Source organism: Schistocerca gregaria, chromosome 2 (genome assembly GCF_023897955.1).
Source record: "Schistocerca gregaria isolate iqSchGreg1 chromosome 2, iqSchGreg1.2, whole genome shotgun sequence".
Taxonomy (NCBI): Eukaryota; Metazoa; Arthropoda; class Insecta; order Orthoptera; family Acrididae; genus Schistocerca; species Schistocerca gregaria.
In genome coordinates this window covers 624,219,897-624,243,969 of record NC_064921.1, presented here as the reverse complement: position 1 = coordinate 624,243,969, position 24,073 = coordinate 624,219,897, and the positions used below count along the sequence as shown (strand labels likewise).

The following is a 24,073-nucleotide window of genomic DNA, read 5'->3' as shown; positions in this document are numbered from 1 at the left end:
TTGACTCATCGTTCTTTGGCTATCCAATGGAACTGTAATGGCTATTACCGTCACCTACCGGAGTTGCAATCCCTTCTTTCGTTTTACTCTGCGGCTTGTGTGGTTCTACAAGAAACTCATTTTACTGGTGGTCACTCACCAACCCTCCGTGGCTTCCGTGCTTTCTGTCGAAATCGGGTCGGCCCCCTACGGGCGTCTGGCGGAGTTTGCACGTTGGTCCGAACGGACATTGCCAGCACGTGGATTCCTCTCCAAACTACATTGGAAGCAGTTGCTGTTAGGATCCACCTGGACTCTGGGGTCACAATTTGCAATCTGTATCTCCCTCCTGACAGAACTCCTACACCTGCCTCCTTAAGTGCCCTCCTTCAGCAACATCCTCCTCCCTTCCTTATACTTGGCGATTTTAATGCACATCATCCCTTGTGGGGCAGTGCATTTCCATCTAGTCGGGGTCATCTCATTGACCAGTTTATTACCGACCATGACTTGTGCCTTCTTAACGATGGCTCCCCTACCCATTTCAGTGCCGGTCATGGTAGCTTTTCTGCCATTGATCTTTCTCTCTCTTCTCCCTCCCTCCTCCCTTCCCTACAATGGTCACCGCACGACGACCTTTGCGATAGTGACCACTTCCCGTTGATTCTCTCGCTCCCTTCCCGCTCCCCTATGGACAGATCACCTCGTTGGTCCTTCAAACGTGCCAATTGGCCTCTGTATACTGCACAGGTCGTTTTTTCTCCCTCATTGTCGGATGGTATTGATGATGTCATACGTGACATGTCTGACGCGATTGTTCACGCTGCTAGCCTTGCTATCCCGCGCTCATCTGGACCATTTCGCCGCCGGCAGGTCCCTTGGTGGAGCTCGGACATTGCCGTTGCCATCCGTGATCGCCGTCGAGCTTTGCAACACCTTAAGAGGCATCCATCCGTTGCCAATCTTATTACCTTTAAACGCCTTCGCGCAAAAGCCCATTACTTAATCAAACGGAGCAAACGGATGTGTTGGGAACGCTTTGTTTCTTCCCTCGGTTCTGCTGTCCCTCTGTCGCGGGTATGGGCTACACTTCGCTCTCTCCAAGGTTGCCATCGGCAGTCTACCCTCCCGGGTCTTCACCTCCCGGATGGCCTTTGCACGGACCCGTTGATTCTCGCGGAACACCTTGCGACCCATTTTGCAACAGCGTCGGCATCAGCCGCCTATCCGGCTGCTTTCCTTCCCCAGAAACAGCGGGCCGAAGCTTCCGCCTTATGTTTTACCCCCAGCCAGTCAGAATCATACAACGACGCTTTTACTGAATGGGAACTTGTTTCCGCACTCTCCTCTTCTCATGATACGGCCCCTGGCCCAGACTCCATTCATAACCAACTGCTTCAACATCTCAGTGCTCCACAACAGCGACATCTTCTCCGGGTATTTAACCGTATTTGGCTCCAGGGTGACTTCCCTTCTCAATGGAGGGATAGCATCGTGGTTCCCGTCATTAAGCCCGGTAAGAACCCCCTGTTCGTCGACAGCTATCGGCCAATTAGTCTGACGAACGTTGTTTGTAAGTTACTTGAACGGATGGTAGCCCGTCGGCTCACTTGGGTCCTCGAATCTCGGCGTCTGTTGTCCCCTTACCAGTGTGGCTTCCGAGAGGGACGGTCTCCGATCGATCATTTACTTCGCTTGGAATCCGCAGTTCGGCAGGCCTTTTCCCAGCGCCGCCATTTGGTTGCTGTATTTTTCGACCTTCGCAAGGCCTATGATACGGCTTGGCGCCATCATATCTTACTTACACTTCATGAGTGGGGTCTTCGGGGCCCACTCCCGATTTTTATCCGCCAGTTCTTGTTTCATCGTTCGTTTAGGGTTAGGGTTGGTACAGTTTTAAGTTCTCCGCGAACCCAGGAGAATGGCATCCCTCAGGGTTCCGTATTGAGTGTACTTCTGTTCCTCATTGCTATAGATGGACTTGTGGCCTCCGTCGGTGCTTTGGTCACTCCTGCTCTGTATGTGGATGATTTCTGCATTTGGGTTAGTTCCTCTTCGATGGCCGCTGCAGAGCGGCAGCTCCAGGGTGCTATACGGGGTGCCTCTGCATGGACCATCTCACACGGATTTCAGTTTTCTCCTTTAAAATCGCGAGTGGTCCACTTTTGTCGCCGTGTGACAGTCCACCCTGATCCAGAGCTCTATCTCAATGCACAACGATTACCTGTGGTCCCACAGTTTCGTTTCCTTGGCCTTCTTTTCGACAACAAGCTCACTTGGCTGCCTCATATCAGACGCCTGAAGATAGGATGTGTCCGTAAACTAAACGTCCTTCGCTTCCTTGCCCACACCTCTTGGGGTGCTGACCGTTCCACTCTCCTCCACCTTTATCGGGCCTTAGTGTTGTCTCGCTTGGACTATGGTTGTCAAGTTTACGGTTCAGCTGCCCCCTCTACATTGCGCCTCTTGGATCCGGTCCACCATCGTGGTATCCGTTTGGCCATCGGTGCCTTCCCGACTAGCCCTGTTGATAGTCTCCTGGTTGAGGCTGGGATCCCCCCCCTTTCCGTTCGGCGCTCCCAGCTTCTGGTTTCGTATGCAATCGCTGTCCGTTCCTCTCCCACTCATCCTTCCTATTCTATCCTGTTCCCTGCCCAAGGAAGTCGCCCACCTGACTCCCGCCCTCGGGCGGGTTTACCGGTTGGGCTCCGCCTAGCGTCTATTCGCCGTGATTTTCAGCTTCCTTCCTTTTCCTGTATCCCACGTTCCCTCCCCAACACACCACCTTGGTTAGTTCCTCGGCCCCGAGTTCGGATGGATCTCTGCCGAGGTCCGAAAGATTCCGTTCCCCCGATGGTGTTCCATTGTTTTTTCCGCCGCATTTTATCTGAGTTTCGGGATGCTGTTGTTTTTTACACTGATGGCTCTAAATCTGCTGATCGTGTGGGCTATGCCTTCACCTCCTCTGTAGGCATGGAAAATCATCTCCTGCCAAATGCATGTGGGGTGTTCACTGCAGAATTGATGGCGGTCTCCCGGGCCCTGGCCTTTATTAAACAGTCCAAGCTCAATCGCGTTTTGTTATGTACAGACTCAATGAGTGGCCTTCAGGCACTTGACCAGTGTTTCTCCCGTCATCCCTTGGTCTCCTCCATCCATGACCATCTCGCTGATCTCCACCATGCTGCTTGTTCTGTTAGCTTCCTTTGGGTCCCTGGCCATGTGGGCATCCAAGGAAATGAGCTTGCTGATCGTTTGGCTGGGGGAGCAGTCACTTACCCCCCATTCCCTGTCACCCCTCCTGTGGCGGATTTACGGCTTCATCTCAAATCCCACTTTGCGCAATCATGGGCCACATCCTGGGAGGCTACCTCCTTGTCTAATAAACTTCGTGCGATTAAGGTGACACCTGTCCCATGGCGTTCTTCCTTACGCCTCTCGCGAAAGGACTCAACCACCCTCTGTCGTCTTCGCATCGGCCATACCAGGCTGACCCATGGTTTTCTTTTGCGTGGTGAGCCACCCCCACTTTGTGGTTGTGGAGCTTTCCAGTCAGTGGCCCACATTTTGGTGGAATGCCCCCTTCTTTTAGCTCTGCGTACTAAGTACAGACTTCCCTGCACTTTACCCTTAATATTAGCAGACGATTCCCGGATGGTTGAACTGGTTCTCAGTTTCCTCCGTGAAAGTGGTTTTTATTCTCAGTTTTAAGGATTTTCATCTCCCTCTGGAGTAGGGGCAGGGCGGTGAGGGTTGGGATGTCTCCCACTGTAGGCTGTGCTTGGAGATTCCTGACTCCCCTCCCTGGCCATGTTCCTTCTTTTTTCCCTTTTACTGTTTTTATCGCCTTTTAGGTTTGTTTAATCCCTTTTACACTCCGCCCTTTTACGCTCTGGCGGTTGAACGCTTTTAAATAGCATGTGGTCTTGCTTGTACTGCATCACAGGTGGGATATTTCCTCTCTTGAGGTTGCCCATTTACTGACTTCCCTCCTTGTGTTTTTATCATTGACGACACAACTGCACTTTTTTAGCCTTTTACCTTTTACCTTTTATCGTTTTTGACTCTTCTGAGCTGTCCCTCTGTCGGAACTGACCGCCTTTGTAACAAGGGACTGATGACCTTGCTGTTTGGTCCCTTCAACCCCAATCAACCAACCAACCATCCATTCTCCAGTGGAATTGCGGCGGTTATTTCCGCCACTTGCCTGAGCTCCAGATGCTTCTGAGTGTTTCCCCTGTTCTCTGCATTGCTCTTCAGGAAACTTGGTTTCCAGCAATGCGGACCCCTGCCCTTCGCGGTTATCGGGGATACTATAAGAACCGCACTGCCTGTCAACGAGCTTCAGGTGGAGTTTGCCTCTTTGTTCACCACTCTGTCTGTAGCTCGCCAGTACCCCTTCTGACGCCTTTAGAGGCAGTCGCTGTCAGGATTGAGCTCTCGCCGGCTATTACTGTTTGCTCTGTTTATGTTCCTCCGGATGGGCAGCTCCCCCGCCATGTCTTGGTTGCGCTGCTGGCTCAACTCCCGCCACCATTGCTGCTTCTGGGCGATTTCAATGCCCACAACCCTCTATGGGGTGGGACTGTCTCTGATGACCGCGGTCGTGCCGTGGAGCATGTGTTGGCTCAGCTCGACCTTAGCCTCTTGAACACCGGTGCTCCCACGCATTTCAGTGTGGCCCATGGCTCGTTCTCGGCCATCGATCTCTCTCTTTGCAGCCCCGGACATGTCCCATCCCTCCACTGGAGAGTGCATCCTGACCTGTGTGGTAGTGACTATTTTCCCATCTATTTGTCACTGCCCCAGTGTCATTCTTCTGGGCGCCTGCCCCGCTGGGCTCTCAACAGGGCTGACTGGCCGGCTTTTACTTCCGCTGCCACCATTGCTTCTCCCCCACAGGGTTACATTGACGAGGTGGTCCGTGTCTTGACCATGTCAATTATTTCTGCGGCCGTGGCTGCCATCCCCCGCTCTTCTGGACTCCCTTGGAGGAAGGCTGCCCCCTGGTGGTCGCCGGAGATTGCTGAGGCTATTCGCGACCGTAGACAGGCTCTCCAGCCTCATAGGGTGTGATCCTGTCTACACTGATGGTTCCCTGGTGGATGGTCGTACTGCCTACACTTTTGCTCACGCTGCCCATGTTGAACAGCGCTCCTTGCTGGCTGGCTGCAGTATTTTTACTGCAGATCTGGTGGCCATATTGCGCGCTCTTGAGCTTATGTGTTCCTGCTCAGGTACGTCAATAGTCATCTGCAGCCTCCAGGCTATCGACCGCTGCTATACCTCTTCTCCTCTGGTATCCTTTATTCAGGAGTCTGTTTTTGCCATTACCCGCTCTGGTCGTTCGGTGGTCTTTGTTTGGACGCCAGGCCACGTTGGCATCCCGGGGAACGAACGTGTCGACAGGCTGGTCAAAGGGGCGATCGACGCCCCCACTTTGGAGATCGGCCTCCCGGCTCGTGATCTGCAGCTGTCGTTGCGCCATGAGGTGCTTGGGATGTGGCATGACGAGTGGCGTAGCCTGACATCGCCGAATAAACTGCGGCTGTTCAGGAGACAACCGATGTGTGGCGGTCCTCCCTGCAGGCTTCTCGCAGGGACTCTGTCATCCTGTGTCGGCTCCGCATCGGCCATACCTACCTGACGCACGGACATCTTTTGCGTCAGGAGGATCCCCCCCTGTGTCAGTGCGGGTCCCGGTTGACGGTCGCCCACATTTTGTTGGAGTGTCCCCGACCGCGCACCCTCCGGCAGTCTTTTAATCTCCTGGGCACGTTGCCTTTGGTTTTAAGCGATGATGCCTCCATGGCTGACGGAGTTTTAAATTTTATCCGTGGTAGTCCTTTTTATGGTTCCATTTGGGGGGGGGGGGGGGGTCCTGCCCCTTTCCCTTTCTGTGTCTCTTGTCCTCGAGTGTCTCATTGGTTGCAGATTTTAGTGTGTATTCGGATGGTTGACTCTTCCCCCTTTTTTTGTTCTCATGGTCAGTCAACCAGTCTCCGGCCCTCTTCTTTTCTTCCGTTTCTTTCTGTCCGGTGTTTGTGTGTTCTCTTCTTGTCTCTAGCGTTCGCTGCCACATTGGTGTTCTTTCAGTGACTGGGGGGAGGGGCGTCTCCTCCCCCCTTGGGGTTTTACCTGTTCCGTAAATTTTCGTCTCACCTGTTTTTGGAGTGGGGGACTGATGACCTTAGCTGTTTAGTCCCCCTTAAACATCCCAACAACCACCACCACCATCAGTAATTCCTGTGACTCTGATAGCTGCTCCACATTTTCTATTTTCAATACAAAACTGAACTTCGTGGTTATACTTGTCACAGCTGTTTTGTTCACATTCACACCTTTTTCAATGCTATTAAGCACAAGTGAAAGAAGTTCAGTGTTGTCTGTGTTGAACATGCTGCGTGGGCTGTGCCCATTCAAAAATGGTTTTAGTTAATCAGTACAAAGTCAATCCTGGTGGTCTAGACGTAAAATGCTTGACAGGGAACAAAGGGGACATATAATCAAATCCTGATTGGACTATGCACTTTTCGGTCCACATTTTATCCTAGGCTTCACCTCTCAGTGATGTGAGATGTCTCCAGAAACATCATGTGGTTTGGATTCCTTGTTTAACTGTAGGCGGCCTTTCTCTATTTGGATAACTGTGGTAGGTGAGAGACACACACGTCACCAAAGTAGGTCCAATTGAAATTTTAGCACCAGGCTAATGAACCACATGAAATATGTATTTAACAATACAAAGGGAAATGTCTGTGTTTGCAGTCTTTCTGCACCTTTTTTTAGTGTGATTGCATGACATTTTAAAAACTTTGAGAGCCGCCTCACTTGTCGCATAGTCTTCAGTCGTGAGAGAATTATCAAGTATCATATTATTGAGACTCATCTTATTTATTTAGCAGCAATTGCTGCACCATGCAGTCATCACATTGTTTTGAGAATAACCCACAGTTGAACATAATAAATAATTGTGTATGTAACCAACTATAAACATATATTTAAGCAACTAGCATACTTCATCCTTTATACTTAAAAATATATGAAACACCAACAGATCACAAAGGAAATTTCAGGAGCAGAAGTATAGGCACTCTTGGTGAGATAAAAAATTAAACTGTAGGAAAGTTTTTTAGCCATAGTCCTTGAAATAGAATTTTACCATACACCTGCTGTTTATTAATAGGTTCCATTTGATGGTGCCACAGCTGTGACATTAATATGTAAAACAAATGCTTGTTAATGCTTCTCTTATACTCAGTCACATTTCCCAAGACAGGACCATGTTTGTAACCTATAATGATATAATATTCCTTATACAGTGCTTTACACATCACAATATGTAACTAAGGGAAATTTTTTCTTTCAAAAAAACAACAATAACTTTCATACACAGGAATGTTTGATTTGAGATCACTCAGTATCTCTTCATTAACTGAGAGTTATGTTTTCTCATGGATCCTATTGATGATTCCTGGTTTCTCAAAACCAAACATACCACATCTTGGTCCTCTTGAACATGGCTTAATATGCTCAATTAATGTCCCATAACTTAGCATAAATATTTAATGGCTGCCATATGTGTGTCCACATCGCAGGTCTTGTAATATTTTTGAAACACTATCATGGCAGATAACAATATTGTAAAATCTGATAATGGCATCCATTGTGCTTATTATCCTTTTAAAACAATACACTTTATACCTTTTATTTTAGTGAGCAGATACAAAAGATAATTAGCCATTTCTATTTAGATTTGAGTACTTGCTGTAAAAAGATTATGTGTATGTTTAAATAATTTCCTTTGTGCAGTGTCTGAACCAAATAATAGAACTGATATGTAAAGGGAGCTACATATGTACTACATAAAGTTGTGCTGTCACATTCTAAGACCATTGCACAATACGAGTGGTGAAGAGAGCTTTCTGGGGTTCCTGCAGAGACAGTTCTGTAGCAGTGTGGTGTGAAGGTTCTGTCATCTTGATACGCACTTTTACCTGCAGCTGGCAGAACTTCCATTTCTTCCAGAAGCTCTTCCTGAAAATTGATTTTTACAAAGAAGAACTATTCAGATGTCCTGGAAGATTATCTGGTTTTATTTGCCAGATTACAAACAGACTTGAATTAACAAATCAGTAAACAACTCAATTAACAACTCAAGTTACAACTCCTTAGTAATACAAGTGTGACTAAACTGTTCAAAGGCTATTGGCAGAATCCTCCTTTACCGCATTCAACACTCTTAGGGCAGCGTTGATCATTGTCATAGAACTTCTTCATGAATGGGCTCCATGGTGTGGCGCATGGTGCTGCAGACTCTGTGGTACTTGCAATGATATGGTTTCATCATATGTCTTTTCCCCACCGCACAACATCCCAGGAGCAACTGTGACAAATAATCCAAATACAACGAACCTAGAATCTGTTCAATACAACAACTCATCCTCTCATCCTAGTGACGTAAGTTAAACTTGATTGTCTACCGACTAGCCATGATTTCTAAATTATATCAGGTATTATGGGGCAGGTATTTTGTAAACACCCGAATTATTAATTCGTGTCTTTGTACCCTCACAGCATGTAACAGAAGCATCATAATGAGCAAATAAAGTGACATAGGACTGGAAACGTACTCCAGAGCTTATGTATGTGGACCAGTACGAGTCTTATGCTCAGAACATCTGAACTGCACATATTCTTGGTGCTAACAGTTTGATCGAGATTGTACAAACATCTGTGATTCTGACTGTGAAGGAAGGAAAATCTTACACCTTGTGATTTCCATCTTTTTGGCGTGCTGAAAGAACACCTGTTAGAGAAAGAGAATTTCCAGTGATGGGAATGTTCAAACAGCAATTCTCAGTGGCTCTGTGACAAAGGAGCAGATTTCTATTGAACTCTTGGGTATAACTTAACAACCATTGTTTGCAGAGACTTTGTGACTATGTTGAAAATAGTGTCATGTATCTATGAAAGTGAATTGGTCTGTCATAATAATGCGAACTTACTTTTTGAAGCACCCTTGTAGCAGAAGCATCTTATGGTATATAAAATTCTCTTGGTGTTCAAACCACACCACATTTGAGTAGATACACAGACTTTTGATGGTTTGCACTCTGTTCATTGTCAGGAGAGATTTGCCTACCATGGGCTGTGTTCCTCTTACATAGTGGCAGTTGGCAGGTTTGCTATAGGTGTCTTGCTGTGACCAGGTGGTATGCAAGGGGTGGGGTGGTGGTGGCGGCGAAGCGGGCGGGCGTGTTTGCATATGCAGGAAATTTACAATGAATGAAGTGCAACCCCTCCCGTCGCACTCTTTCCTGCAGCCAGTATGTTGGAACAGAAAAGGATTCCAAAACCCTTTGTCGCTACCTCTCTCTATACTTACAGTTTTTAATTTATGCTTTTCATGACTATTCCATGCCTATCTCCTGCCCTCAGTTTCTAAAAGATTATAATATCTCAGATTTCCTCAGCACAGTTTATCAACCATAAGTTTTTGAGTGTTCTGCTGATTAGTTGATTCCATTTTTTCTTTCTGTGATATATTTTGACAGAAGAGCCAGTCATCTTTTGGTGTTTTGAACTGTGTCGTGTGTAATCACTTTGTGGGCTCCAGCCTGTCTGGTTAGAATCTGAGCCATGGGTATGTGTAAAAACTCGCTGCACCTGAAGAAAACTGGGTTGGTCATAGAATTACTGTACAGAAAAGTGAAGTTGACAACTTGGCTGAACACACACAAGCACACAGTTAAGATTATAAAAATAATGTGAAAGACACCTGTGGATTTCAGCAGTATGTAATCTCACTGTGACTAAAACGGTGCAAATCTTCAAACATTCAAGTTGCTTTTAAAAATTCTAAAATGTGACAGCAGTGGTTATATTTGATAAGGGTAAAATTACACTGAGAAATGTAATTGTGATATATTATTACAGATGCAGGTAAATAATAAGAGTATGTCTTGCAGGTATGCAGCAGACATGGCCGAACTTGGCTCACAACTTACAGCATTGGCAGGAGAGCCTCATGGATCGTCGTCTTGGGCCACTGGGGGTAATCCTGTGTGGGCAGATATGAAAAAGGGCTTCCATGTAATTTCTAAGTGAGTGACATAATTTTTTTGTAGAATACATAATTACACACTGTAATGGCAACTCCAGGCATTAATTGCAGTCAGAAAATTAGTATAATTGGCATGTAGTGGAACCATATTATTCAGAACAACCTATAAACAGTTACTGTGCTGCAGCATGTATTCTGTTATTGGATAGAATGTCCCTTGTGACTCAAAATTTTTAACGATGTGTCATTTTGACTACCATCTCCTCTTGCGTTTTGTTTATTCCTGTATAAAACTATGTCCTGCACAGTCTGTGATGGAGAAATTTGGAGCAAACTTTCACTTCTTGCGATACACTCTTTTCTTTTGTGATTTTGGAAAGCAAACAGAATGAGTGACAAACTAGACATGAAACTTAGTTAAATATTTTTTTAAATTTGTTGTAAACTGTATAAAATGCCCCCTTAGATTTATCCCTGCTGTTGCACTTTGGCAACTATCAGAAGGCCATTCCTTTCCTATAAGTGGTGTGTGTGTGGTGTGTGTGTGTGTGTGTGTGTGTGTGTGTGTGTGTGTGTGTGAGAGAGAGAGAGAGAGAGAGAGAGAGAGAGAGAGAGAGAGAGCGCTTTGAACTTTTTATTTCATGTAAGGCTGTATGAACTTACATTCCTTACAAGCTTTATGAACTCCCTTAAGTTATGTGATAAAAAGCTCTTTTTAATAAAACAAGAAAAAAGGCAATAAACATTTATTGATATTCCTACCCGGCACATATTGTTCTGTTGATTTATGAAGTCAACTTTCAAATGAAGTATTCCAAATGTTGTTTATATGTAAATGCACTTCACACAATTTCTTAGTAGAAAAGTGTGTCCATGTACATTTATTCATTTTTACTATTACTGCTGTTAACGTATGAGTTATGACTACATTCCTCCATGCTTTGTTACACTTCTCGTAGAATTTTGCATTTTGTGTAAGATATGAATTCTAAACCCTTTTGTCACCATACATTCTTCATGAGTTAATGATTGGTGCTAGATGTACTGGGAATCATGTAATTCATGCATCCAGTTATTGACTGAGAATGATGTGTCGTTTAAAGCTGCTTCAGCTGAAGACACGAAGTCTGAGTTCTCTGACTACTGATTAATGCCACTTGCTTCAGTTTTTGTCCTCATTGGGTAGGCCTCACACTAAGGCACCTATGTTTTCAGACACTATACTTATTGTTGCGCATTATAATACTGCTACACTCACTTGCTGTAATGCTGCTAATCTGTTGCATATATATGTAAGTAGCACAACTTTGTTTTTTTAGAACAGCTGGTTTGGCAAGAAGTTCCTCTGTCATCACTCTCGCCATTAGCTCAATTGTGGAGAAAATAGCAGATGATTTGTTGTGACATTTTAGTATTTTAAATCATTTTGGAGCTACTATTGGTTCATGTTGTGTGTCATGTATTGATTTCCTCATAAAATAGCTCAACAGTTTCATTATCATTAATATTGTAGAAATGGTTGCTCAGAAAAACATTGGCTATCATTGTGAAATTCCCCAAAAATGTTATCACCATAACTGACTTACATCTTGAGATGCAACAAGCTACAAGTTAAGATTAAGACCTCCTATTTATACCGATCTAAAAGGATATGGTAGTGTGAAGGTGGCAAATTCAGTTGCCAATGTGAACCAATTGTGGTCTGTAGAGGGGTGGATCACACACCAATTGGCAAATTAAGAACACAAATATTTCTGTGAACATGCAAAGGCTGTTGGAATATGCACCTGCCCTGGTTCTATGACCATCCTGATCACTCTTGTCTTAATATTTAAGTAACAACCAAAGAATTACACCCCGAGTGACCTGTAGTTTCCCCTTCGTGGTTACTGTGACTTTAATGTAGCCAGTGCTGCATCATATGCTGTGCTAAGTTGTAAACCTGTATCTCTGTCCACCAGATTAGTTGAGCAGTAAATTTCAGTTGCTTCTGTAATTATAATGTCTCAGTACAAAGATGTTGACCAGAGAATTTTAATACCTTTGTAAATTATATTTTGCTCTGTAGTGGGACAGTGCCTGGGCAAGGCAGATTTTTCTGCTTGATCCAGACATGCATTGTCGATGGTAGACACATGTCTTCCACATTGTGACAAGTGTTTTCAATGTATGACTTCCCAAAGTTAAAGGGAATCTTATAAATGACCCTTCTTGGAAATCATGATTGTCCTTAACAAATCTCTTCAGTTCTGTGGGGGGATGGAAAGAGCATTTAACTCCAGTATTCTGCCTATTTTCAAAGTTAAACAGTCAGTTTATGGAAAGACAAACAATCCTAATTGTTCACTTTCCTCTAGCTCCTCACATGCACTGAATATGTTGAGCAAGGCATATCTCCTATTCAGAATATACATTTTGTAGGAAAAATGTATAGAAGTGGCATAGCTCATTGGGTAAGGCTGGCTGAATCCACTATGATTCGTGCTCTGTAGAACAACATCCTAAGCACACCACTTTGTTGAGAAAGATGGTGACAGCTGGCAACCTGTAACTATAAGTCCATGTGTGTTGGTTCACAATACACAGTATGACCTTGGGTAATGTCCCATTTTCTCCAGATAGCATGTCAAGAAGCATTATTTTGCCATTTTTAAATTTTATTTGCAATTTTTATCTTTGGCAGGGTAGTAAGATGACCCTTATCATGGTTGTCTCAGATCAGGTTCTTAAACACCTCTGCCACAGATATTCTTAGCTATGCTTTTCTGTGCCATTTAAATGCATACATATTGAGTCTCTTTAGCAAATTAGTTACGTTCCATGAAATATCTCTCTCTCTCTTGCTAATCCACTTAGCATATCTCAACTACATTACAGTGTATAACTGGACGAAATATTAGTATTGTCAGTAGGTACTTACATAAAATATACAACACTGTTGTCCTGTGCTGTGTAACAACCAGCGGAGAAATTTCAAAGTCCTCTTTAAATATGTTGTACAGGTACCTGTAAATTTACATATTCAGTGAGCCAAGTTTACACTTTCTATGACCTGTTGAACTAATAGAACAGTGTGCTCTTTGCCCAAATTATTTTTGCAAGAAGCTTTGTGTTGAAACTTTCTTACAGATTAGTAATGAGCACCAGAATAATGAGACACGAGTGAGACCTTTGACTTCAACAGACAAGTGCATTACTACATAAGGTATCCAAAGAACAATTTGTGAACCACCCTCACTACCTTACTTCCACCACCATCTCTTCTTCTGTCTTCCAAACTAACAGAAGTTCTGCATACAATACAGGAGTAGATATTGCAGAGAAATGGCTTAGCAACGGCATAGATTATTGTTTGTGGAATGAATTTTCACTCAGTGGCAGTGGAGTTGCTGATTTGAAGTTTGGAAGGTGGAAGAAGAGGATAACTCAGATGGTTGAGCACATGTCAATGAAAGGCAGATGTTTGAGTCCCAGCTCGGCCCTCAGTTTTAAACCATCAGGGAGTTCCAAAATTGGTGCGCACTTCACTGCAGAGTGACATTCATCCTGAAGTTTTTGTGTTTGTTGAGTAATAAAAAATATGGATTAATTTTGTAATGAAGTGCTGCTACATTTACATGTCCAGTGAAACCACATTTAGAGCTTTACTTCGGCCAACGTACTGTGTTTCAAGATCAGTTGTGTTTCTTGCAACTTTCTTCTCTTTTACGATTATTAATTATAAATTATTAACATTTGCAACATTTGAAGTCATCATTAATATTGTCTTACTGGACACCGGCATAGTGCATATCTTACAATAATAGAAAAAATAATTGATTGTACATGCTGATGGCTGTTACACTGTTATATTAAATACAGATTGTTTTAATTCCATTCTGCTTACAAATAGGTACAGTACAGGTAAAAACATTGAAATTAAAAACTGAGGTAATTTGGTTGGCAAATAACATTTTATAATCATTCAGAGATCTAACTGGATCCTGGGGTGACGTTGAGCTCATTCATACCAGCTGTCTTTGAGTCTTGCTGATCTATATCAGTCGTTCATCTTTTGGCATCTATGTCAGTCACCTATGCAATATTACAGGAATTAAATTAATGTAAAGCATAGCATTTTTTCCCTGAGAGTAAGCATTAGAAGACAACTAAGTTTTTTTTCTATAATTCTCATACCAAAGATTTCAATCTGAACATTAACTTTCTTTCTTATAATAAACCTTCACGTACAATCAATTTTTTAAAAGTGCTTGGCCTAAGTACTTACAGTAGAACTTCAGTGTTGTTCATTTTATAGCTGACTTCATGTGTTTTGTAATCACTTCTGTCAGTAATTCCATCTTAGCTTCATGTGACTACTGGTTCAGTCTATAACACCTATATCTGATAAGGACAGTTCCATATAGAGCTTAATTAGTTAGATTTCTGAACTTAAATTATGATTATAATACAAGGTTTGTGTGTGTCTGCTTTAATTTAGGCTATAACACTATTACCAAAATCGTGAACTTTTGCTTTTGAATTGTTTCTGGTATTCTGATAGAATACTAACTTTTTTCAACAACTGGATTCCATCCACAGGACCTAGTCTGTGATAACACTGTCATTGTTGGATCTGTTGATTATTAACTAATGAGTGCAGTTCTAAGTAGTTTTTGCATGTCGTCTTCTGAATGATTTCACAGAATGTTTTCTCAGTTGATACTACTTAAATAGTCTTGTATGAATGATTTTGTCTATCAACTGCTATAGTGTGATTCTGAGGTTATCTCTGAAATTTTCGGCAGAATTGTTGCTAGTCTTGATGCTTATGAGGGATTCAGTTTTAATCTGCATGTAACAGTGTTCTTTGAACAGTTTTATAAGCAGGTAGAATTCTTAGCTTAATAAAGTGAGACAGCTTACTGAAAGACAGAGAAACTTCACCTTAAGTTCCTGTTTACTCAGATGCACATTTCTTCAAGATGTGTTTGCTCTGCTTCCAATTTGAGCAGGCTTAAAATATTATGAACATCTTGATCTTTAGAGTCATTTAAAATTGAGAAGTCTGCTGTGAATACTTCAATGTTTAAGATCCCTCAATTTATCAAGGTGAGCCTTTTGGGTAGAATTCATAGCAAATTTGAAGAAACTTGGCCACTGAGAGTATTTTATAACTGAGATTTTTTATTTTAAACTCTTTTTTTTTCCCTATGTGCTACAGTTAGTTATATTCAGCTATCTGATATTACTCATACTGTTAAATTCATAGGCTAAGATTAAAAAAGTCAATTAATGTGTTTACAATAAGAAAAAATTGTGAAATTATGAAGAATTCACTGTTGTTACACATTCCAAATTTGATGAACACAATGAGGCTTTGAAATGATCCAAGAGGTGCACTTGGATGCTGAAATTTTTAATGCACTGCAAGGTTCAGATTGTTGTCTAACACACAATTTTGATGTTGTACACACCGTACAAAGAAAAGATTTTTATTTTTAGATAAATGTAGATTTACCTTTTATTTTTAGGTAAATGTAGATTCACTGTAATCCATTCTCCCATCTACCCAACGTGTGTCCTCACTTCATATGGTAAGAAGTATTTAATACCTATTCCATTCTTTCAACTTCTTATTCTTGTTAACTAAATGGATTTTTTTTTCTCACAGAGAGTTTGGACTACTGTCAAGCAAAGCTCTGCGGCAGGCTGTCAGGGAAGAGGAAGAAGTCTGTGAGAAGTTGAACCTACTGCTTGATGTACTGATATCTCATCGTGAGCTATGTGACCGCCATGAACGTGGTGTTGCGCAAGATCATGCAAAGGCACTGGCAAAAATGCTTGCACTCAAGAAAAGGCAAATGCAAGGTGTCATTAAAGGCACTGATGTAAGTAATCTTAAGAATTACTGTGTTGTTGAGCTATGCTGATAATTGGTAGTCACCTCGTAACAGAGATGCTGAGTCACAGAAAGGCACAACTAAAAGAGTATCGAAAAGTTAGCTTTCAGCTGACAAGGCCTTTGTCAAAAATAGACAACATACATACACACTCACACAACTGCAACTCGCACACACATGAACACAGTCTCTGGCAGCTGGAGCCATATTTCAGGTGCCAGAGACGGTGGGTAGTAACTATCCTTTTTATTATATTGTTATGATGACCTTAAAATATTTGATTCAATGATCAAATGAAGCCTCCTTTTCATAAATATATGTTGACTGCCTTTGTAACTGCACAAACACACACATACTGATATGATAAGACAGAGTTGAGAGACATGTATATGGAAAATTTGATGGGCAAGTTTTCTATGTCTTCTAGAGCCAGCTTCAAATGAGTATACACTAAATGATATCGAAAAAGAAAGGAGCAAAAGAAAGGAAAAGCCAAGATGTAGGATACACAAAACAATGTTCTGACTCGTTACATAATTTAGTGACCATTGTGGACAAAAAGAGTTTGTGTTGAACTGATTGTGTGGAGGTATTTATTTAAGCTGAAATAATGTAGGTAGAAATACAGATATGTTTGTGTTTAGTAAGAAATAAAGTGACACAAGTAAAGCATGAAATGAAAGGGAGGTAAAAATAATGTGATGCAAAACTGTACTTAGATTAAAAAAAAGTGTGTTTATAAAAGCAAGTTGAATTTCCTAGTATTCACTATTGTTTGGTTGTTCTCTCTAGCAATACACAAGAAACAATTTAGTCTGTAGGGACATTACATGAAACATCAGCTAAAACTGGGCAACGAATTTCAGGTGAGAAATTGCATTACGTGGAAGAAATCAGTTTGAATTCAGCAATCCTCCTTTAATCAACAGATTCAGGAAAATCTCTTAAATGGACAAATTCAGATATCTGATTGAGACATTGCTCTGCCAGGGCTAAATCTGGAAACTAACAAAAGAAGAATTGCAAAATTGTGACTCACATGGAACAGATATAATAAAAAATCCTTCGAAAAAGGCAAAACTTGGACCTTATAACACAGTTCGAAAAGTAGAAGTATGTCAAATAAAAATTATTAAAAAATAAGAAGGAAAAATTCTTATGTTAGTGTTTGGACCAGTAATGAAATTGGAATTGGAGAAGTAGAAACAGAAGGGTGGGGGAGGGGATGGGGGAATTACAGAAAGAGCCGGGCAGCAGTGATCACAAATCCATACTCCCCTCTGGAGACTGTATAATAACCTCACAAAACAAATCCTGAATTCAACTTTAGAACTGTAACAGTAGATGCAGAAATGCACAAAGACCTAAAGGAAATTGTCTTATCTGAAGGAATCTTTGAAGATAGATAAATTCTAGGCCAAAGTTAAGAACTCAAAAATTGCTATGGAGGTTTCTCAATGAGTTGCAGGATACGCATAAAGTTGGAGGAAGAAACATAATGGACAGACCAAGAAATGATAGGAGCAAAAGGAGAAAATAGGCAATACATAAGTTTAAATCTGCTCCCTAGTTTTTCATAATGGAATAAAAATTAAGTTTTGTAGTTTAGGAATTGGTATAATAACAGAAGATCAGAGTGTGAGAGACAGTATGACACTATGATGTCATAAAAGGATATGAAGAAAGTCCTCAGAGTAGTGTGAAATGTTGAGAAAGGGAGAACGACTGAAAGACCGAGATTATCATCAAGGAGCTGTGAGTGCATCTTGTGTAGGTTGGAAAATAATGAACAAACCCAAAAGTATTCTCAATATGATGAGAAGGGAAGTTGCCACTCACCGTATAGTGGGGATGCTGGGTTGCAGATAGGCACAGCAAAAAGACTTTCACAATTAAAGATTTCAGCGATTGCCTTTGTCAACAAAACACACACACACACTCTGTTAAGCGAATGCAGCTCTCACAAACGACTGCACTCTCAGGCAACTGAAACCACACTGCGAGCAGCAGCACCAGTGCATGATGAGAGTGGCAACTGAGTGGGGGTAAGGAGGCGGCCGGGGCAGAGAGGGGGGGAGGGATGGTGGGGGTGGCAAACAGTGAAGTGCTGCAGGTTAGAGATGGAGGGCACGGGAGATGCGGGGAAGGGGGGGGGGGGGAGTAGCAGAAAAGGAGAGAAATAAAAAAAACTGGTGGTGGAATGATGGCTGGCTATGTAGTGTTGGAACGGAAAAAGGGAAGGGGCTGGATGAGTGAGGGCAGTGACTCGCGAAGGTTGAGGCCATGAGGGTTACGGGGACTTAGGAAAGAATCCATATGGCACCGGCTGTGAAGTAGTCATTTAAATACATAATAAAAGTATGACATGGTAGTGAATGGGTATATTTCACAGCATAAAGTATGGTAAAAACTTTCACAGGCATAATAAACAGTCCCCAAGAGCAAAACTGATGGAGTAATCCAGGGCAGCAGCATGAGTAAATTCGTATACAAAGACACTTGAGCGAAGATGTGTTTGAGCAGCTCTTGACATTGGTAGAAGTAGACAGCCATAGTTCCGCTTGGCAGTGGTGATACTATATTTGCACTGGTACAGGCGTAATGTGTGGCAGATTGAGGCAGGCACAACAGCAGTGCTGCTCTTTGACAGTTGAACCCTGTAATGAAAATCCTGGAGATTCAGCGAGCCTTTGTGGTATGCCACACTGAGTCTCTTAGCCGCTTGTGTTGGCCATCGTATGTTTGCGAGGGTGGAGAGCAGACTGGCTGTAACTGCAGCTGGCAGTAGAGACAGTGGCAATGACGGTTTGTAATGCGCATCAAAAGATGTTAGCCCAGTGGATTACCACAATTATTCCCTATTATGGGGATGAGGAGCAGCTCTGCAAGTCAGGAATTCATTACAAATGTCTTCTTGCTTCTTAAAAGGTACTGGGTCAGAGGTGAGGTACACGGAACCATCGATGGTGAACTCAAAAGTGGAAATGGTGTCTAAGCCAAGAAGATTTTTCTTGATTGTGCTGAATATAACAAGAAAGGTGCATTGCTATACAATGTTCTTCTTAGCCACTTCAATCGTAAATTGACCTTTGATCGAAATGTGCTGCTTATTATAACTAGTTAGGCAGCAATGGTTTTAATGTATATGAGCCTAGCAGTAGATGTGTATGAGAATTCAAAAAGGAATTTGATGCTCCGTTATGGCCCTGTTGTTGGATCTCTCTGTGGAAAATTGCAAGCTGAATGAACAGTTTATTTGGTTGTACAATTTTGTGTTGAGAAGTGGTTGTGACTACAATAACGTCCTTTCCTTCCTGCTGAGGGAATCTCCAAAATAAGGAAGCTTTACGTACAGAAGCAATATGTCTGTCTTATTGCATTTGTCTCAATGTGCCCACCAGTGTAAGCAGTCTTTCCAGTGGTGCTTAGGGAAATAGTCTGGGCAAGACAAGAGTGTGCACTAATCGAGGAGTCGATCTTTGTCCAATGTTTGTGAGTCTGATGGGTAGCACAGCAATGTTGATGTTTGATTGCAGCTACTTCCGCCTCATCGACTAAGCTGTTTAATTTTCCTGGTTTAGAATTGACTGTAACCACCTCTACCCAAGACTCTGCATGTCAGCTTGCTGTCTAGGAAATTTCGAACATTTGAGCCAAGTTCAGTACCACGCCAAGGAGGGGTTATCAAGTTGCAAGGCCTTCTGTCAAAGTGGTATGACTGGTTGGACTCTGTCTGACATTGTTGAATTCCACTCGATGATACATGACAGTGCCGGTGAAAATACATATTTAAGAGAGCACATATTTCATCAAATTCAAGTTGGGCTGGTTCACTTAGAAGGTCAAGTTTGCAAAGCATCGCTGTACATTTGGGGCTGAATCCAAGACAGAGAGAGAGATTTTACATTTTGGGCTCTGTAACAATGAACGCAGCAAAATGCTGTTGGAGCCTTCAGTTGTTTCGTCATATTATAGGAATTGTGGTGAATGCATTGCCACCTTATTTGATACTAATTTGGTCAAGAGAGCTTCCTTACACTCCTGTCGTCCCAATTGGTGCTACGAGAATTGTTGAAACATAACCTCTATGGACAAATGTGATTGTGGCTGATGCTGAGCTGGGCCCATGGTGAAACAGCATATCATTAGGTTCAACCACTATTGCTGCCACTTATGTTGTGACATGCAACATAATTAAAAGAACTGCACAACAGTCAACAGATATAGACCACAGCAAAAAGTACACTACAAATTTTCAAATGTTTAATGTACAGTTCCAAAGACAAAACCTACACAGTAATCCACAACAGCAGCATGAGTAGGTATGTATGCAGAGATATTAGGTAGGTGGTACACTGCCAGTGAAGGAGTGCTTGAGTAGCTTGCAACGTCAGTATAAGTAGACTGCCATAATTCAGCCTGGTAATGGTACTGCTAGGTAGGTGCTGGTGCAAGTAACATGCACAGCGGATTCGCACACTGGGTATAGCTCTCTGGTGGCTTAGTCCTGACATGAGCATCCTATGGGAATCACCGAGCCTTTGTGGCATGCTGTGGTGAGTCCCATAGCTGCTGCCTTGGGTGTCCCATGATTGGGCACGGAGAGCAGACTGGTTGTATCTGCAGCTGCCAATGGAGGCAGTTTGTGATACCTGCGAAAAGGTGTGGTAGCCCAGGGAGTTGCTGTGGACTGTTGAGTAATATACAAATGACAATACCAAATAGGTCACTTACGTCAGTAGATATTTTATGAGTACTCACAGTTATGGAGAAATTGGTGTAACTCTAAGGGAAGAACTATGACTGTCGTCGTCCTCATCCTCACAACTGATGCTAGAGCTGACAGCTCTTTGATGCCCTCTTCCAGAAATCCTTCATGGATCCATATTTTATCATCTGCCTTCTTGGTATGGTTCATGACTTGAGATCAGTCTTTGGGGTGACATTCACTATAGCTCCTTTTGTCAGAATTTTTGCATTACTGAGAATAAAATTCGTATTGCTTCTTGCCATGTGAGTTGAATTGAATTAGCATAAAGTAAGTCTAATTATGCTAACCTCTTCATTGACCTGACAGTGTGTGCATTTTAGCTTGTACCAGCACTACAAATTGTATTACCTCTGGATTACTTGTACATGGTTCAGTTTTCTGCCATTAAATACATACTTATGGTGGGCAGGTGCATGGGGTGGGGGTGGGGGGCAGTAAATGTAGGAGTGAGGGGGGGGGGGGGTGCACTTTTCCACTATTACATTGTCAGAGCTTCATGTAACACAGCCACATGGTATGGTTGCATTGTCTGTTACTATTGTTGAATTCTGGAGAATATCTCGGAACAAAAGATTTAAAAAGTCATTCTGTGGAAACTGTGCCATTATTTTATTCATGATTGTTTACTTTCTGGAGCAAACTGGCAGTAAATGGTTTGGAATGAATCCATGAGCCGAGCTAACTTGAAGGATGATTATCCTGCCAATGTTTCCTATCATTGCTTTTTTTTGTACCATCAGCTTTGTGGTCCATCCAACCCTTAGTCAACTTGTGGTACGAATTAACCCATATACTGTCAAGCTACATCGTGTCTTCCTATAAAATGCAGGCACTGGCATTTTGAGGTCAGTATATCTCTTCTGTCAGTGATAAACTATGTCTGAAGACTGGTTTGATGCAGTTGTCCACACTACTCTCTCCTGTATAAGCCTCTTCAGGTCTGAATAACTATTTCAACCTGTAGCCTTCTGAATCTGTTTACTATTCATTTCTTTGTTCCCCTCAATGATTTTTATATCTACATGTGCATACATACTTCGCAAGCCACTGTATGCTGCATGGCACAGGGTACCATGTACCACCATTTCCTTTCCTGTTCCATCCACAAATAGTGTGAGGGAAAATGACTGGGTATATACCCCCATAAGAGCCCTAATTTCTCAGATCTTATGTTCATGGTTGTTAGGCAAAATAGATCCTAGTGGCAGTAGTATCATTCTGCAGTCAGCTTCAGATGCTGGTTCTCTAAATTTTCTCAATACTATTCCTCAAAAAGAACATTACCTTCCCTCTAGGGATACTTTTCGGAGTTCCTGAAGCATCTCTGTAATACTTTAACATTCTTCAAACCTATCGGTAACAAATCTAGCAGTCTGTCTCTCAATTGCTTCGCCTTGCTTTAATCCAACATGGAGTGGATCCAAAATACACTAGCAGCACTGTAGAACAGGTTGCAGTAGTGTGCTGTATGCAGTCTTTTTTACAGATGAACCGCACTTACAAGAATCCTCTCAATAAACTGAAATTGAGCATTTGCCTTCCTCGTCCACCCATGCTTGTTCCATTTCATAATGTTCTGAAACTTTATATTTAGATATTTAATCAACATGACTGTGCCGAGCTCTATCCAAAAATTAAAGGTTTTTGTTTTTCCTGCTTTTCCACATTAACTTATATTTTTCTACATGTAGAGCTAGCTGCTATTCATCACACCAGCTAGAAATTTTATGTATGTCATCGTGTATTCTCCTTACTCCCCACACTTTCCTCCACATTAAATTGGTGATCCCTTTCGATGTCTCTGAAAGTTTCTTATCGACCTATCACTTCTTCTGGTCAAGTTGTGCCATGAACTTCTTTTCTCCCTATTTATATTTATTAAATCCTCATTGGTTTTGTGATCTACCCATCTGATCTTCAGCATTCTTCTGTAGCCCCACATTCCAAATGCCTCTGTTCTGTCCTTTTTTAATGTGTTTATTGTCCAACTTTCACTTCCATACATAGTTACACTGAAGACAAATACCTTCAGAAACACTTTCCTTGCCACTGCCAGTCTACATTTGATGCCCACTCTACTTTGGTCATCATCAGTTATTTTGCTACCCAAATAGTAAAACTCATTTACTACTTTTAGTGTCTAGTTTCCTAATCTAAATGCCTCAGTATCACCTGATTTGACTACATTCCATTATCGTTGTTTTGCTTATGCTGATGCTCATCTTATATCCTCATTTCAAGACATCATCCATTCCATTTAACTGCACTTCCATGTCTTTGGATGTTTCCGATAGAATTACATTATCATGGGCAAACCTCAAGGATTTTATTTCTTCTCCATGAACTTTAATTCCTACTCCAAATTTTTCTTTGGTTTCCTTTACCACTACTTGCTCATTGTACAAATTGAATAATGTTAGTGTTAGCCTACAACCCTGTCTCATTCCCTTGTTAACCAATGCTTCCCTTTCACACCATGTTACTCATAACTGCTATCTGCTTTCTGTACAAGTTGTAAGTAGCCTTTTGAGCCCTACGTTTTACTCCTGCTATCTTCAGAATTTCAAGGAGAATATTTCAGTCAACACCATCAAAATATTCAAAGTCTACAAATACTGGAAGTGTAGATTTGTCGTTCCTTAACGTATCTTCTAGGGAAATTGTAGGGTCAGTATTGCCATGCATGTTCGTGCATTTCTCGAGAATCCAAACTGATCTTCCCCAGAAGTCAGCTTCTACCAGTTTTTCCATTCTTCCATAAATATTGTGTGTCAGTATTTTGCAACCATGACTTATTAAATTGATAGTTCAGTAATATTCACACATCAGCACCTTCTTTCTTTGGGATTGGAATTATTACATCTTTATTGAAGTCTGAAGGCATTGCGCTTATCTCAACCTGTTCACCAGATGGAAGAGTTGTCATGGCTGGATCTCCCAAGGCTATCGGTAGTTCTGATCACTTGTTTAGCCTATGGGCTCTGTTTCTGAGGCACTTCTAGTGCACCCGACACGGTGGATCCGCCCTCACAGTAGGGTGAGTGGCTACTCGAGAGCATCGTTTTGACTTAAGTCTTCCAGTGCACTGTCAAGTTCATGCAGTATCATATCTCCCATCTCATCTACATCCTCTCTTGTTTCAATAATATTACTTTCAAGTTCATCTCCCTTGTGTAGACCGTCTGTATACTCCTGCCACCTGTCTGTTTTCCCTTCTTTGCTTATGACAGGTTCTCCATATGAGCTCTTTATATTCATACAGCTGCTCTTGTTTTCCTGAAAACCTCTTTGATTTTCCTGTAGCTGGCATCTGTGTTTCCCATAGTGAATTATGCATTTAAATCCTTATTCCCTCTGAAGCCCTCAACAGCCTCT

The 24,073-nt window shown here is 42.2% G+C and overlaps 1 protein-coding gene across 4 annotated transcripts in view; it reads left to right on the top strand.

Annotated features, from left to right (window-relative positions):
• Positions 1-24,073, top strand: part of LOC126334627 (sorting nexin-8-like) — a 204,016-nt gene that overhangs the window by 160,144 nt on the left and 19,799 nt on the right. For all 4 annotated transcript variants that reach the window (XM_049997060.1, XM_049997063.1, XM_049997061.1 and 1 more), the window contains 2 exons: positions 9,951-10,085; positions 15,699-15,915. In XM_049997060.1, the coding sequence (XP_049853017.1) occupies positions 9,951-10,085; positions 15,699-15,915 (352 nt within the window). The remainder of the gene's footprint in view (positions 1-9,950; positions 10,086-15,698; positions 15,916-24,073) is intronic.